The sequence below is a fragment of the Pundamilia nyererei genome, unplaced genomic scaffold (genome assembly GCF_000239375.1).
Source record: "Pundamilia nyererei isolate P.nyererei 1_Seehausen unplaced genomic scaffold, PunNye1.0 scaffold00011, whole genome shotgun sequence".
Taxonomy (NCBI): Eukaryota; Metazoa; Chordata; class Actinopteri; order Cichliformes; family Cichlidae; genus Pundamilia; species Pundamilia nyererei.
This window is the reverse complement of record NW_005187412.1, coordinates 2762331-2779203: the sequence shown is the minus strand read 5'-3', so window position 1 is coordinate 2779203 and position 16873 is coordinate 2762331. Positions and strand designations below refer to the sequence as shown.

Below are 16873 nucleotides of genomic sequence, written 5' to 3'. Positions count from 1 at the left end.
TTCATTGAGAACATGGTTGTTGTTCAATAATAAAATTACTCCTCAAAAATACAACTTGCCTAATAATTCTGCACTCCCTGTAGTTGAGTGACTGGTGTACACTATATTTCCAAACCCAATCTCATTTTTTTAACCTTCACCATCTTTAATATTAGCTTCCATCACTGTGACCGTATAGATATGATAGAAACATTCATAGAATGGTACTGGGCACAAAAAAAAAAAAAAAGCTGGTACCTGCAAGGCACCACTAAATTGCTGTGCACAAATTTGGAACCAACTATAGGAGTGATCCCGCAAGACCAAGCAATGATGCTTCCCCATGGAAATTAGTCCAACTTCTGCTACTTAGGGTTTGGCTAATGTGGGCCAGTTCTCTAAAGGGAGGCAGATCAGGCCCAGCGTTAGCACAGTGTCAGTGGAAAACAGAGAGACACCAACCTGCCCAGGAGGCTCCCTGAGGAACAGTAATGAAGTGGCGTCTGATCTGGCCCGGTCTAAAGTGGACGTCTGTGAAACACACCTCATGACTACGACTGTCTATTACTCTGTAGGAAGAGAGAAGATCCATCAGACAGAGAAACACACAAACCTCTTATGCGGAGGGGGGGCAAGCATGTACTGACTTACTTGGCAGGGATAACAACTGTGATTGGAACTCTGAATAGTGGCCCACAGGTAGAAGCTGCTGTATCATACCCACACACCTGAAAGACAAATTCAAAGTGAACGTAAGTGCACACAGACACATGGGCTCGATTTTTTGACTCATTCTCTCCTTCACGTGGTGCCCACCTCTGTGTAGTGGACTCCCTCTCTCAGTCCAACGGGGTCGATGCGGACGTTAATGTGACGACACTGGTTCATGAGCTCGAGGTGGGAGGGGCACTGGACCCACGGGGCAGCGCACGTGAGCGCCAAGTGAAGCTGCAGGTTGATTCGCTCAGAGTTTCCTGTGATGGAAGAAGAAGATAGCTACATTCTTAAAATAAATAAATGAATAAATAAATAAATAAATAAAAACATGATGTATGAAAGTACCTGTGTTCTCTGGAAAGATGGGCTCAATTCCAACTCCGTGATCAGTGGGTCCAAGAACGTGGGCTGGGTCCCTGAGGTAGATGCCTCTCTGTGTTCCCACACTTACCGAGAAGCCTAGGTGGCTTGTGGGTAAAGAGGCGTGCTGAGTGAGGTAGTCTAACGCCTTTTCCACCTGAGAGGAAGACAAAACGATACATTTGTTTAACATCTATCAGGGAAAGAAATGGCAGAATATCAGGTTGAAAGTCTTACAATCACAGTACCTGGATTATTCCGTGGCCCTGTGCAAACACCTCGATGTCATCAACCTTCAGAGCAGTGTTTTCCAGCGCTCTTCTCACAGCAGGAGCTGAGGGATGGATCCCGTTCTGTTTCAATCCTTTTTCACAAAACAGCAAACACCAGCATCAGCTTTGAATTCACACACATTTCTCTACACACAGCAGGCTGAATTATCACATCTCACTAGACCCACCTGAGAGGACTAGTGCGATGCCGCCACAAGCGTTAGGTGATGACATGGATGTGCCGTTCATCAGCTGGGTACCACGAAGGGTCCAGTTGGGCACGGATGCAATGGCACCGCCAGGGGCGCTGATGCTGACCCCCAGGGCCCCGTCGGTACTGGGACCCCTCGATGACCAGGTGTACTGGTTCGGAGGCAGCTTCTCCCTCAGGGAGTATTCTGCCACCATCATGTCTGGCGTCACGTATGCGCCAACTCCTGCAGAATGAACAAAGCAAAAATGAAACCAAGCATGGCTGGACAGATGTTTTGATCCAGAGGTTATCAATCCGTGGTCCAGGACCCACTGCAGGCTTAACAGTTTGAGAAGCACTGGTTTCATCTGAGCGTGTACCTATAACACTGCTGGTGGTTCCTCCTGGGCAGCCGACTGTAGTGAGGCAGGGGCCGTTATTTCCCGCGCTTGACACAAAGATCACGTTGTGTTTCTGCACAGCTTCAGTGATCACCTCACAAATCCTCCTGAAGGACAAAAAGACAGCGACAAATGAGTAACAGTAAGCAACGAGGAGCTACAGAGGCAGCGCCTGCTCTCCATGTACTTACCCTGAATTGGGCCAGTGTGTGGCCTCCCCATAACTGTAGTTAACCAGGTCACACTTGTAGTTGATTACTTCAATCATCTTTAAATGACAGACAAATAAAGAATAAAATGGTGCAAACATATACAGATATTTTCTTTAAATCTATATTCTCAGGACTTTGAGGAATATACCGCGCGGATGAGCCCTGTGCCTGTTTCCATGGTGCTGAGGCGGGTGTCTCCAATCTTCAGAGCCAGGATTTGGGCACCCGGGGCCACACCATTACGTTCGGGCTCCTCTGGGAAGTAGCCTGCTGCGATGCTTGCCACATGTGTCCCGTGAGCCCCTTTAGGAGCGCACAAGCAGCATTAGATCATGTGTGAATACCCGACTATTAGGCATATTAGGAATCTAATGCGCTGGGATGGCTCACCTCCGCTGGTGACTATGCAGAGCGTGTTGCCGTCATCATAAATATTAACAGAATAGTTAAGCATCTCGACAGTTCCTAACGTGGCATACTCATGTGACTCTCTGTATGAGCTCAGCACAGTGCACTGGGACAGCTCTCCGCACTCTGAAGTGTCAACTACAGCCCTAAAGGGAACAAATCACAAATAGATTACTGGTAAACAAGGGAAGGTTGTGAAAAGAAAGGGTAAAAAAAAACAACAACAACAACAACAACAAAAAACTGTAAGGATACAGAAGGGGAAAGAAAATTAAAGGTGGCCGTACTTCCATGTGACGCCATCGTGCCAAAGCACACAGTCATATACGGGCCCAGGATCACTGTACTTCTTTTCTAGCGATGCCAGGAGCTCTGACTGACACTGCAACTCTTCTTTCTGCAACTTCTCAATCTGTGGAGAGACCGAAAGATGAGAGATACAGTCGAGGCATCCCATGCTAGTCAAGGGTGCCTAACTACACTTGGAAAAGGCAAGAAATGAAGCCCAATACGTTAGATCCTCTCACATTCCCTCCTTATTCCTCTTGGTGATAGCAGCTATTCTTGCTGCTCCATTTTCTTTGTCACTTCCGATTTTGATCTTTCAAAATTGTTTATCACCATTCTTGTTCAATAATCAGCCCACAATCCCACTTCTTTAAATGTATTATTTGTGCCATTCTCACTTTCTCTCCTCCAAGTCGCTCTATGAATTTATAAATGTACATATTTTCTAACATAAACGTTGCCTTTTTCTCTCTCAAATGACCTCAAGGGAGCAGGTCTGACCTGTGAGGGGTTTGGATGAGCGAGGTCAAACTCTTCCGTCTTGCGGCAAACCTCAGCGAGTGCTGCTCTGTGTGGCGGATCCCACATCTTCTCCTTTCGCTCTTTCTAGTAGTCAAAAACCACAAAAAAAAAAATCCAATAACTCTCCAACACAACACACAGTCTAACATACAACTCAGGAAATAATCTGAGCTTAGGAGCTGTCAACAGGGACACTTCAACTATGTTTTTCCCATCATTCATTCATCAGGTGGGTGTATTATATGCAAAAAGCTATAAACTCTTTACAAAACTTTCCAAGTATGGATAATCAATTCAGAATAAAGGTCAGAAATCCTATCAGTTCACTGATTTCAGATGGATTTTCTATGAGAGGGAAGAGGACAATTCAGCAAGTTTTTCTGTGTTATCGCTAAAGCTGACTGAAGTGTTGAAACATCAGGAAAAAATGCCTGTCTGTGACTCAGGTGGCCAGAAGCTCCAATGCCATGAGTCTTTTGAACAGTTGCTATCATGTCCAAGCTTAATTGTCCACGTGTCAGGAGTACTGGGCTTTGTGCTCAACACTGTGTCAGACAAAATGAAGTAATAATGTCACCTCTTCCTACCTGTACTCTTTCTTTCAGAGCCTTGGGGAAGAACTCGTAGCCATTTTTAACTCCAATGCGATACTTCCCTGATGGATTGACCCAAGCAGGAAGGATCTGGACGATGTTAAAAAAAATATGCATTGTGAAACAGATGTAAAAGAGCGCCTATAAAGGAATGTTTTTAATGTTTGTGTACGTTGAGGTGTTTATATACTGACCTTGAGTGTTCTGCCAGAGAGGCCGGTGATTGTCCCATCTTTAGGCTCCACCACAGTGGTCATGTTCACGTCACCACTGCCTGTCGTATCAATGATGTCAACAATCTTTGGCTTCCCCTCAGTTGTAACCTAAGAGAACAAAAAAAATTGTAAGAAATCAGCAATCCACTAGAATGCAGACAGAAAAAGGTGCAAATCATAACTGGTATCTTACATTGAATGGGGAGGGGTGTGTGGACAGCAAACTAAATGAAACGTCATCCATAAATCAGCTAAGTAACTCAGCCGGTAAAACGATACCTGAAAAAGCTCAACGTGTTTTTTAACATGAGGATTTGTTTACTACCAGAGAAGCAGTCAGTTTCAGTCTCAGCCCCTCAAGCATGACTGAAGCAAGAGAACAGAAAATAAGCTCAATGTATTATGAAAGCTACCCAGCTAGACTTACACATGTGCACTGGCAGGTTTAGACTAACATGTAGTGTTTAACACTGTGTTGGTCGGCTTATTTTCTTACGTTGTGACTTGGCAGTTTGGATAAAGTTTCAGAGTTTACGGATCACTTATCAAAACGCCAAATACGCTTAATTTACTCTGCCTTGCTACTATTAAGCTAGCTACATCCAGTCAGCGTGTAAATCTAATAGTGTAAACACTGGAATAAAGAGGGGTAAAAAAAACCAAAAAAAAACAAAACACGAAAATAATTCAGCGGCTAGCTTCCAGGCTGTCATGCTAGCACACATTTTAACTTACTGGCTAACTGTACGCCAGATTAGCACAGAAATACACTCTGACAGCAGGGGTAAACACACACTACTAGCTGCTTTGCCTTGATATGGTTGTCATTGTGGCGTTAAGTTAACTACTGGTGTATCCACATATGCTAAGTATCTAGCTAGATAGCTAGCCGCTGCCGTTGTATACCAATGAAGTGAATGAGTCGGCCCTTTAGCTTCGCTAGCTTCCGCCAACTAGGTCGTAGCTTAACACGAGGCAGCCGGTCAGATCTACCTGCATGCCGGGGGCCCCGGGATCCACGCCGGTGTCGAGGATGGCGATGAGCACCCCTCGGCCGTCATACTCGGGGAACCGGGTGAGGTAAGAGGCAGCGCCGGTTTCTTTTTTGGGGAGCAGCCCGTGGAAGGGGAATGGCTCTTCGGTAGAATGAGCAGCCATGATCGGAAGAGCGACAATGAAAACAAAGCAGCGAAATGGGGAAGAGAGCAACAGTACGCGTGTGGGACTGACGGGGAGGAGAGCTGGTTAAAGGGGCAGTACTTCCAGTAACCCCAGGCCAACGAGCAGGCCTTTATCAGCCTGTTAACTTATCTGCTTTAGTCTGGACTGGGTTTTTACTGTCATGTGAACTGTCTGCTGGCTGGAAACCAAGATGTGTAATTGAGCAGTGTATGACTGCATGAAAGCCAAGAGGTTTCACATCCTTCATAACATCCCCGTACACACACACACACACACACACACACACACACACACACACACACACACACACACACACACAGAGGTGGCTGACTGATAAAACTGTATCAGCATCTGCAGTGTGTGCAGAAAAGTTGATTTTTGGCTGTGATCATCTTTGTGTTTGTGAAACGTCATCTCCAGGTCAACCTGAGCAAAGGTCTCATCGGCCACCCGTAGAGGTGAGCAGGACTTGTACGCTGTCACATGCATCTTGTAAATCCTGGGTCATTAGTGAAAAGTGGCACTGGGTGGTGCTGTATTACCGCTGAGTGTTTGCTGCAGTTAAATATTTGTGCTCTGTAGGAACTCTGCACAGTTTATCCTCCCAAACGGGTTTATTAAATCAAGTCTTAATGCATCAACATCACCCTTAGGAGAGTAGCGGCTTGCACTAAACCACAATCCAAGCGATTTTAATAATGATTTACTGCTTTGTGAACTGAAGGCAACAAAACCATCTGAACAAGCCTATGGACAGCAATCTGTAATTTGTAGGCTATGGATGCAATGTATGCGCATATACATTTTTAGAATTTTAACCCTGCGTAGATTAGAGAAAATCCTGAAGAAAGCAGCACCCAGTTGTTGTTTTTAAAGTCATTAAATTTGTGAAAGATGGATTAAGGGCTATTCATATTTTTGCACGTGTTCTTTATTAGTTTTTCTGTAATGTAACACCGTTACTAGCCAACAACAAAAGTGCTGCTCTCTATTTTCTTTCTGACACATGCAGTGCTGAGAATAAGGAAGAAATTAAAAGTTACAAAATGAAAGTTTTATTTGTCTCCCTCTCACATACCGAATGACATACATTCAGATTTGATTCATCCTGTATTCATAGAGCTTTTTTTTATCTTCTCTCTAATACCAGGATTAACCTTCCACGTCAATCGCCATCTGTACAACTCAATATCACGTCTTTCTCTCTCAACTTATAGCACATCGATTCACATATCTAGACTGTAGGTTAATCTTTGTGGTTGTGCTATTAAAAAAGGGGGGAGAACAAACCACAAAAGGAAGGGTTAGTCTTTGTTATTTTAAGTGTGCCAACGCCCTCAGATGCTGTTATGATGCCTGGTTTGCACGTAAAAAACTAACACTTAGGATCGTTTCACTAATCTGCCTTTAATCAGCATCTGTCTTCTCTTCCTCTTTCTGTCAATGGCTCATCGTTGTCACATATGAACACACAGAGATAACCACACTCCTGCAGTCACATTTTGTTGTCATGAACAGGATGCATATACTATATATATATATATTCCCCCCCCCCCCCCTTTTTTTCTGTTAATAAAATCGTTGGTTTGTAAGATTCTCAGTTTTATACCTTTTGCAGAGACATACACTTACATGCACACACTTGCAGTTAAACACGCTCTTGTGGTTTACCACAAGGGCGTAACCATTTAGCTGAACTGAAATAATGCACGTCATAAACATCTTTAAGGCCGTATTTTCCTACGTGATGCCGTGCATTGAGCTTCAAACTAATGGTGTTCTCCCTCTCCAGGTTTGGAGATGCGTCACAAACTTTGAATGAAATGTCTTGATAGCGGCGACCTGTGACTCTTGCACTGTAGTTTTACAGTGGGGGAAATAATTATTTGATACCCTGCTGAATTTGTAAGTTTGCTCACTTATAAAGAAATGAACAGTCTCTCATTTTTATGATAGTTTCGTTTTTTACAGAGAGAAACAGATAATCAGTTACGATAGCACGTTACCAGTGGTGTTCTTGGTGACTGTGTTTCAATTGCTTTCAGATCAGTAACAAGCTCCTTCTGTGTAGGTCTGGGGTAATGCACCACCTTTCTCATGATCACCCTCATTCTGTGTGGCAAGATCTCACAAGGAGCTCCGGTTCGATAGCAGTTGATGGGCATTTTATATTTCTTCCATTTCCAACAACAGTTATCACCTTCTCAACAAGCTTTCTGATGGTCATGTAGCCCATTCCAGCCGTATGCAGCTCTACAATCGTGTCCCTGACGTCCTTTGACAGCTCTTTGGTCTTGCCTGCAGTGGTGGGGAGGGTAAAATGGAAGAAACTGATTCTGTGAGCAGATGTGCATCATACACACAATGATATGAGATCAGGAGCATGTGTAATTGATTGATTGACGAATTGTAATCTGTGTGCCATGCTGAAGGCATTCAATACATATTTCACTCAGCGACATGCAAATCAATTTATAGCTTTTATATAATGTTTTTCTTTAGTCATATTTTATATCTCGTCAATAAAAATGAAGCTACCATAAAAAATAGAGACTGCTCATTTCGTTCTAAGTGAGCAAACTCAGTTGTTACATCTTTGCATAAAACGGTATCAGTGTTCTCCAGTTATCTGCTGTGATAAATTACTGGGGAGTCCAAATCGCTCGTTGTCGCTAGATGCTCAAATGCAGCTGACAGGACATGTGCAACTTAAAGGAGTTGTATTTTATTACCTCACATGCTAGCAGGCGAGTTTCCCTGCAATGTAGTTATCTTCAGAGGTTACTTATGCAACATGGGTAATACCATGGTTATTATCTATGAAAATAGCCACAGACTCTTAGAGGCGCTATTCAAATGCAGGCAAATGCTCTTGTAAACTGCGTCACTGGTATTCACCCTCAGACACAATGTGTACATTCAGTGAGTTGGGGGCAGTCTCATTACGTGTGAGTCATTTTCCAGTAGTTTTTGATGCATTAAAACACACGCACATACAGTTGCAGATGATAAAGGCAGAGCTAATATTAAAGACATTATATAATGCTGGCTGGTTTGTGTCATAATAATGCATCATTGCGTATTTGCTAATTATGATGATGGTTTATTAAAGAAAAGAAAAATCTTCACTGTAATATTCTGGTAATAGTCCTGCATTCAAATTCTCACTAAAGCAGAAGTGCAGAGGTATCAGGAAAATGTACAGAAGATGTTGCAAGAAAAACTACCTCCCTCTTTTGAGTGCTGTACTAAAATGTACACTCAATGGGCATTTTATTAGGTACACTTTCCTAGTATCTTTTGCATTCAGAGCTGCCTTAATTCATCATGGCATAGATTCAGCAAGGTGCCGGAAACCTTTCTCAAAGATTTTTGAGATGCCAAATTCTCACCCTATTATCTATCTGAATGTCGATGTAGAAACAGAGACAAGGCAATGTTTTTTCAGTCTTCTTCTATTGTCCAATTTTGGTGACCCCATTTTAACTGTAGCCTCAGTTTGCTCTCCTTAGCTGATCAAAGTGGCACCTGGAATAGTCCATAGTCCTGTTTTAATGTATTTTTTCCCCAGAATATTTCCTCTTTTTTCAGACCATTCTCTGTAAACCATAGAGATGGTTGTGTGGAAAATCCCAGTAAATCAGCAGTTTCTGAAATACTCAGAAAAACAGCCATTCAAAATTTCCTCAGTGTCACTTAAATCGCCTTTCTTCCCCATTCTGATGCTCAGCTTGAACTTAGCCGAAATGCACTGAGTTTCTACCATGTGACTGGCTGATTACATATTTGTATTAAGCAAGCAGTTGCATACAGTAGGTATACCTAACAACACGAGTACTGCACTTTTGACATTATTAGCATGTTGTAAGCAATTTGCTGTATTCCCACTAATACATGTACCTCATGGAGGCAGAAGTAAAGTCCAGATATTCCCAGGCTGGGGATCAGTGGCTCCAAAAAGATACAAACTAAACCTGAAGATGATTATTAGTGAAGAAAAAAGACCAAACAAAGTTCGACTACATACTAAGTCTGTGTTAATTTCTCGCACTTTTCCCCTCATTTTTGCTGTGTTGTGTCAAGAAAAGTCCTTCCATCGATTTTAACTGCTTCTCCAAGGCTACAGTCGTGGGCTACACCCCAAATAGTCTATTACAGGACTAGGGCTGCCACGATTAGTCGACTAGTCACGATTACGTGGACTATCAAAATCGTCTACGACTAATTTAATAGTCGACGCGTCATTTGAAGCTTTGTAAGATCCCATAAGACGCAGGAATAAGTAGTAGGATTTAAGAGTGTCATAACAGACTGAAACAGAAGATGACAGCACTGCATGTACAAGGATGCCGGCTGCTGTTAAACCCCAAAGAAGAAGAAGCTGCGTCCCAGAATTCATAGCGCAGCCCAGCTCAGTTTTCAACAATGGCGGCTGTCACTACCCGATCCGTACCGGAAACCCGATCGGTACCCCGCATGCGCAAATCTTACGTCACTTCCTCTCTTTGCCAACATTGCAACATTCAATATATTTGATTGATACGGTTAGCGCCCAGTTAGCTCCTAGCATTTCTCAACAGCTCTGCCTCCTTTTCGACTGCCCGGGACATTTAAACAATGGATAATCCGTATGCAAAGAAATTCATGCTTTTCTCCTCAACAGAGAGCGTCCCCCGATTGAGCAACAGCGCCGTAAAATAAGAAGAATGGCGCCTAATTACAGAGTTAATAATGCAGACTTTGTAATATCTCACGTGTAGATTCATCAGCCAGATTAAGTGTTTACTGACAATTGACAGTGATAGCGCACATCATCATCACTATTCCAACAATCCTCTCCTCACAGACAAGCATAAACACACTCGACTATCGCTAAATCAGATTTAACACACGTTTGTAATGACGATAATTCAGTTTATAATAGGGTTTATTCGCTCGGTCAGCAGGTGGCGGTATCCTCGTACACTGGGGAGTAAACTGCCATTAATGGCATTGTAAAGCGCTTTGGGTGCCTTGAAAAGCGCTATATAAATCCAATCCATTATTATTATTATTATTATTATTATTAAACGAACAGAAGAAGAAGAAAACATCTGCACATGCGCGGTACGGATCGGGTAGACCCGATTTGTACGGTCAGACTTTACACATGCGCAGTAAGGATCGGAGAGTCCTGATCCGTAACTTTCTTTTTCTTTTTCGTTTTTGTCTACATTGTACTGAAACGCTTCATTATTGCAAACATTTTAAGATATACTTGTTATTCTTAACATCTTAACAGATACTCTGACCCATAACTATCGTAAAACGCTACGACCGGAAGTAGAAACCTTTCGCGCATGCGGGGTACCGATCGGGTTTCCGGTACGGATCGGGTAGTGACAGCGGCAGCTAGTTAGTTTTAATATTACTCTTATTATTCTTTCTGGGCCACAAAATAAACGTTTAACATGTTTTCAGGCGAGAATGTAGCTGTGTAAACCTCAAATATCTGCTCAGTTTATCAAGACACCACATATTTTCAAAAGCTCTCCGACGTTTTCAGAGACGTCTGTTACCCACCAGCTTGATAGCTAGCTGGGAGCAAGGCTCACTAGAGCCTGCGAGAACACCGGACTCCGGGCAAATTGTTTTCAAACCCACCACCGTCTTTCACTACTCAGGTTAAACATGATATATAAGTCACTTGGATAACTTTAAAATGTTATTGTTTGGCTTTTTTTTAGTATTTTATTTGTTCCTTAGTAAATCGGTTTGGCTGAGATTAAAGAGATGCTCGAATATCCTCCGGTGTCCTGTTATATTTTAGATAGCAAGGAGCAGACAGCTGAGTTTATTAAACTCCACTGAAACAATCTGCAAGTTTCATTAAAATTGAATAATCTATCATCTTGTCTTTATTTTTAGTTAGCACATATCTTAAACACAAGCTGTAAGCTAATGATAGTTATATAAGAGTAGACGCATGCTGGTGCAATAATCTGTACGTTTTACATCCAATGGATGATGATCTGATTAGTTGACTAATTGCAAAAATAATCGGTGACTAGTCGACTATCAAAATAATCGTTTGTGGCAGCCCTATACAGGACTAACACAGAGAGAAAGACGAACACACCCACAACTACACTTGTGATGGTCTTGGAATAACTAGTTAAACATGTATATTTTTTTGGAGAAATCCAAATCTTTCCACACATACACCTATGTCCTCCTGGAGAGGTATTACAAAGTAATTGGAAAATAAAGCCTTCAAATTATGTAGGAAAGTAATAACTACTGCTATCTAAATCTACTCAAATAAATTCTAAGTAGCTTAAAATTAAAATACTCAAGTACAAATTGACTCCAGTGTGTGTGTGTAATTTCTAATCTTGATGAGGGTTTAACATGCTAACAGGCTGATGAGACATGTAGCCTTATTAGATTTTGAGCTGTTCTAAAGTAGTCACAGTTAATCCCAGCACACCGGCCAGGAGCAGAAACACTGCAGCTAAATGTTCCTATTCCTGCTGCAGACACTGTCCGACTGTTCTTCAGCCCCACATCTCTGCTGGGCTGGGCTGCTGGGTTTATAGAGCAGCGCGGGCCAGCGCCGTTCTATTTTGAGGAATGTGGTTAAAGTGATCTCAGGGGCGTGGCCCAGTAGGCTCAAGCGTGGGCCGATGATGTGTCTTTCACCTGAACGGATCCATCTGTTATATTTAAACTTGACGTCAGAGTCAACAAGAAAAACAAGGACCAGTCTGCGATCATCTTTAACTTTCACCCAACCTGTATTTAACGTTTAAGGACTACACGCTGAATAAAATGCTTTAGGAAACAGCCCTGGAGGCAAAAATGTGAACGTAATCCATGTCAGCTGAATGTCTCCAGTCGTCAAGGCTATGTTTTACATTATGTTTTGATAGACTTTGGTGATGATTCAGATCAGCTGATGGCATTTTATTCATGTATGTACAGATTTTAAACAATGCTGTGTATGAGGACTCTATGCACTGTGACTGGGACATTTTTCTTTCATCATTTATGGTCTTTCTCTTTTTTATATTTATTACAAATATTTTATATTATATTTATAATGTAAAGACCCTACAATAATACAGAGAAAACCCCCAAAATAAAAAAAAAATTACTTTAAGCATGCACTTGGCGACAGTGGGAATGAAAATCTCCCCTTTAACAGGACAAAACCTCCAGCAGAAGAAGACTCATGGAGGAGCAGTCATCTGCTGTGACTGGTTGGGGGTGAGGGGAGAGAGACAGGACAAAAAGAAATCCATGACTTAATCCATATTTAACTGCATGAAACACTGCGGTGCACTCAGTTCAGGCTCTGAAAGCCAAAATGATATTTGAGGACTTACTCTGTGTAAAGCTTAAATTTTTATGCGTACATGTGACTGATTTTAAAGCATAATACCGTAGATATGCAGCATGTGCTGTCATTAAAAGTTAATCCGTGGTCCTTTACTGCTTATAGAAATGATCATTTTGCTGTTTTTAGTAGTAAAAAATCAGGAGAGATTCATTATTGGCTCCTGCTGCTCTATGCAGAGCTGACGCTCATAGACGATGGGTTAACAACGGAGAAAGGGGGACAGATCAGAGCTGGATGTGCATGAGTGCACATGGGCAACCTAGATTTGCTCTGGTCTTATTTTTAAATCATTCACATTTCCCATTCACAGTTAATTACAATTCTACCCACCCTTATGGTGTTGCACAAATGTATGAGGAGTGATTAATGCCTACAGAAGGTGAAGAGGCAGTGCAGTTTTCTGCAGGGAATTTGTCTACACAAATGTTGTGTATCATACTTGGCTTTAAGTTTTGAGGAGGCGAGGTGAGATGGTTTACATATATGCAGAGGAGGGATAGTTGATATACTGCACAATTGATGTTGAAGATGGAGCTGCCAGGCAGGAGGAAAAGAGAAAGACCTCAGCGTAGGTTCATGGATGTTGTGATGGGGGACATTTAGAGGGCTCGTCTGGCAGAGGAGGATGTAAGGTATAGAGTTAGATGCAGGAAGATGAAATGCTGTGGTGACCCCTAAAGGGTGCTGCTGGGGAATAGCTGCAATCACAGCCTCGTAAGCTGGAAGAAGTGGTGAAGAGGGCTCTGTTAACACAGAGCACCATCCCCAGGCCCGAAGTAAATGTGGTTATCCCAGCTGAAAATTTGTGAAAAGCTGCAAAGGCACATCAATAATGTTGCAGGCCAACCTCTGCCTAAACCTTTGGTAAGGCCTTATGTGTCAGGAGTATCAGAACACATGAAACACGCTACTCCAAGAATCAGTCCACTGATCGGATCGGGTGTACGCTGTTAGGTGCCGGGAGAATTGCTGTGAATTACACATCAGGGAAACAAAACAACCTCCAGCTAATCAGATGTCAGGGGACTCTGCAGTTTGTTTACATATTAGGGCCAGTGGCCACTCCTTCAGTGATGAGGATGTGCCTGGACAGGAAGGAGAAGTAGCCATGCTATCAGCATTCAGGTAATCAACATTTAGAGTTTGGGGAATTTGGATTAGGGGGAAATATTGTTGGGTTTTTAGCTGCTCCAGGAAGGAATGTGAAATTAAAGGAAGTTCTGAAATGGGGAAAATAAAAAAAAAACTATGAATTGCAAAGCATGTGTAAAAATGTTTATTTGTCACTCCTGTGTTTGTAAACCCGCAGAAAGTTTTTATGGTTTTCAATAAATTATGTGTCAGATTGATACGAGGAACAATAAACTTGCCAGATTTCTTGAATAAAAGCATTAAAAAGGAGCTCTGATTTGATCTGGAAAGCAAGGAGGTCATTTATGTGAAAATATATCTTTTGCCATCTTACAATGCTGTGTTTGCAGCCATTCCCCAGCTCTCGCTGAATGGTACCAATGATCGGTGGTCATGGCGATCTCCATATTAACAATCATGAAACTGAGTCATTGTTAGGCAACGGTGCTAGTTTCTTTTATTGTGTAACCTCCTCACACTGAAGAAGTCACTTGGATGAGTGATGAATTGATAACATCCAGACCAGAACACTGAAAACATACGTTTACCTTTGTAAGCCTCTGGATGATTTACATTTACATTAGCATTAAAGAACAAAGCACTCTGAGCTTTGACGGGATTAGGAAAATCTCTCTCACTAGTTATTGAGTTAAGTGAGGAATAACACGCCATGTTATTATTAAACTAGTAAACAAATATGCTTTCCTGCATTTGCGCAACGTTCCTAAGATTTAAAAAAAATCTCTGAGTGATGCTGAACAACTAGTTCATGCATTTCAGTTGAACAATTTTAATTCATTATTACCGGTATCTGGTTTCCCTAAAAACTCCCTGAAAAACCCTTCAGCTGATCTAAATTCCTCAAGCAAGAATACTGACAGGGATAAGGAGAGCATATTTCTACCTTTTTGGCTTCTCCTCACACAGAAGGTCTTGAATAATCAGGCCCGATTAGGGCTCTTCTCTCTGACACTGCAGGGTTACTTTTGGTTTGTAGAGTATTTAAAGTAGAATGGGAGGCAGAGCCTTCAGCTTTCAGGCCCCTATTCTGTGAAATCAGCTCCCAGTTTGGCTTTGGGAGAAAGACACCTTTTCTACTTTTAAGATTAGGACTAACTGTTCCTTTTTGATAAAGAATATAGTTATAGCTGAATCAGGTGACCCTGAATTCCCCTTGTAGTTACACTGGCCTAGGCTTTTGGGGGCTTTTGGAGTGGTTCTTCTTCTTCTTCTTCTTCACTTTTTACTTTTATACACCACTTTGCATTTAATTATTAGTTATTATTAATCTCTGGCTCTCCTCCACAGTGTGTTGTTTCTGGCTGCCCCTCGCTGAGCCTCAGTCTGCCAGAGGTTTGTTAGGACCGTGTCTTGGAAATCAGCCACAATACTTCCTGTAACATCGCCTTAAATCTTGTTGAATTCAGTTGTGAGCAGCTCTTTACAGCCCATACACAAAATGTACTGAAGCTCACAATACAAATTACTAAGTTGTTTCTGAGTGGTTCTTTTCCCCAAGCCACACCGCTACAACCTACATGCCAAGTCACACTTCAACCACTGACGATATTCATCTTCCTGTTTAGGTGTGGCGACACCGCTTGCAGCACAGACAGCAACAAACAGAGTTAGTTTTGTTTTGCTCTTTTATTCCCTTTGTTTTTTCTTCTTTGTGTGTTCCACATAAAATATATCCAAGAACTCATTAGAATTAGAACTTAAGTTGAAATAAAGCTTATATTCCCTTGCATTAATTTATTTGTATTGCTCTATGGATATGACAAAAATAGCTTCCAGAGGAGCCGCTTGTTTCTTTCATACTTTTAGTACATTTTAAAGCCTGTACCTTTTCACTTTTACTTGAGTAAAGAAGTGGAATCAGCACTTCAGTTTTCACCATACTCACCATACTTTTACTTGAGTGAATACAATATGAAAAATAATTTAAAATCACAGCTCATGCCTCTCAGATGGTGTCATCTGTGGGCAACTGCTGAAATGTAAACATGATAAATGTAATAATAATAAATAAAAGTCTTTGGGACACGTGAGATTAACTTGATGCAAGGCAATGTGATATTTTCCCTTTAAGACCTTATTCCAAAGAAGGAATATGTCCGATTCAAATTTATTGTTAATATTATTTTACATGTAAAATTTAAAGCTTTTGTTTACAGCAGTTTTCCTGGTGAAAACGCTTCCGCTGCGCTTAGATCGCCCGGCACTGTTCACCCAGCATATACTAGTGGGCGGAGCCGTATAAACCACACCCCCTCTAGCGCGGCTGCTGCTGCTGCTGTTGGTCTGAGGTTGAGTCCGCTTGTTAGAGCTGAGCCAGCCAGCAGCCGGAGCGCGATCGCCGTCTGGGGAGCATAGATGTGCACAACCCCTGGAATATCCGTGCGCTGGAGAGGCCAGAACCGACCACCGTGGAGGACCGTCTTCATTTAGTCGTCATAAAGGAAAGTGCCACGGCGAAAGCATGGCGGTAGAAGAGGAAGGTCTCCGGGTTTTCCAGAGCGTTAAAATAAAAATAGGTAAGAGAAAAAAAATCCCTACCCCCAGCCTGAGCGTCTCAATGGATGGCCCCGTATTCACGGGTGAAGCAGGCAGTCATTGAGGGGCTGGAGGCTGGAGGGACTCGGATCTGTGTTGTTCAGCCTGGTATTGTAATTCAAATCACACGCTTTTTCCTTCCAGCGCACAGGCTAATTACATAAATGAAAATGTTAAGGGGGGGAAATTTCCAGAGATCCAAAGCTTTGGGGGATATTGTGGGAATTTGGCAGCTGGCATTTGGACCCAGATCATGTGCGTTTGATAGAAGTCTCCACATGCGGACTTGAACCGATTAGAAGCAAGCTGTGTGGCTGCACACCAAACATCCGGCTGTTTTTATTATTATTATTATTGTTATTATTAATAATAGTATTATGTATCTCAGATAAAGTAAGCCTTGATTTCGCCTAAGCTGCAGCCGGCCAGTCATGTTGTTGCACCCCTCCTCCCCTTATCCCTG

The 16873-nt window shown here is 42.2% G+C and overlaps 2 protein-coding genes across 4 annotated transcripts in view; one reads left to right on the top strand and one right to left on the bottom strand.

The window, feature by feature from the left end:
• Positions 1–5423, bottom strand: part of tpp2 (tripeptidyl peptidase 2) — a 15749-nt gene extending 10326 nt beyond the window's left edge. For both annotated transcript variants that reach the window (XM_005724198.1, XM_005724199.1), the window contains exons 1-15: positions 5154–5423; positions 4140–4268; positions 3940–4035; positions 3332–3436; positions 2830–2954; positions 2525–2688; positions 2283–2437; positions 2114–2190; positions 1902–2029; positions 1517–1765; positions 1305–1420; positions 1042–1213; positions 796–953; positions 631–707; positions 442–548 (exon numbers count right to left, since the gene is read on the bottom strand). In XM_005724198.1, the coding sequence (XP_005724255.1) occupies positions 442–548; positions 631–707; positions 796–953; positions 1042–1213; positions 1305–1420; positions 1517–1765; positions 1902–2029; positions 2114–2190; positions 2283–2437; positions 2525–2688; positions 2830–2954; positions 3332–3436; positions 3940–4035; positions 4140–4268; positions 5154–5318 (2023 nt within the window). In that variant the 5' untranslated portion in view covers positions 5319–5423. The remainder of the gene's footprint in view (positions 1–441; positions 549–630; positions 708–795; positions 954–1041; positions 1214–1304; positions 1421–1516; positions 1766–1901; positions 2030–2113; positions 2191–2282; positions 2438–2524; positions 2689–2829; positions 2955–3331; positions 3437–3939; positions 4036–4139; positions 4269–5153) is intronic.
• Positions 5424–16187: 10764 nt separating this feature from the next.
• The window catches only part of rasa3 (RAS p21 protein activator 3), a 39623-nt gene continuing 38937 nt past the window's right edge, over positions 16188–16873 (top strand). For both annotated transcript variants that reach the window (XM_005724197.1, XM_005724196.1), the window contains exon 1: positions 16188–16391. In XM_005724197.1, the coding sequence (XP_005724254.1) occupies positions 16337–16391 (55 nt within the window). In that variant the 5' untranslated portion in view covers positions 16188–16336. The remainder of the gene's footprint in view (positions 16392–16873) is intronic.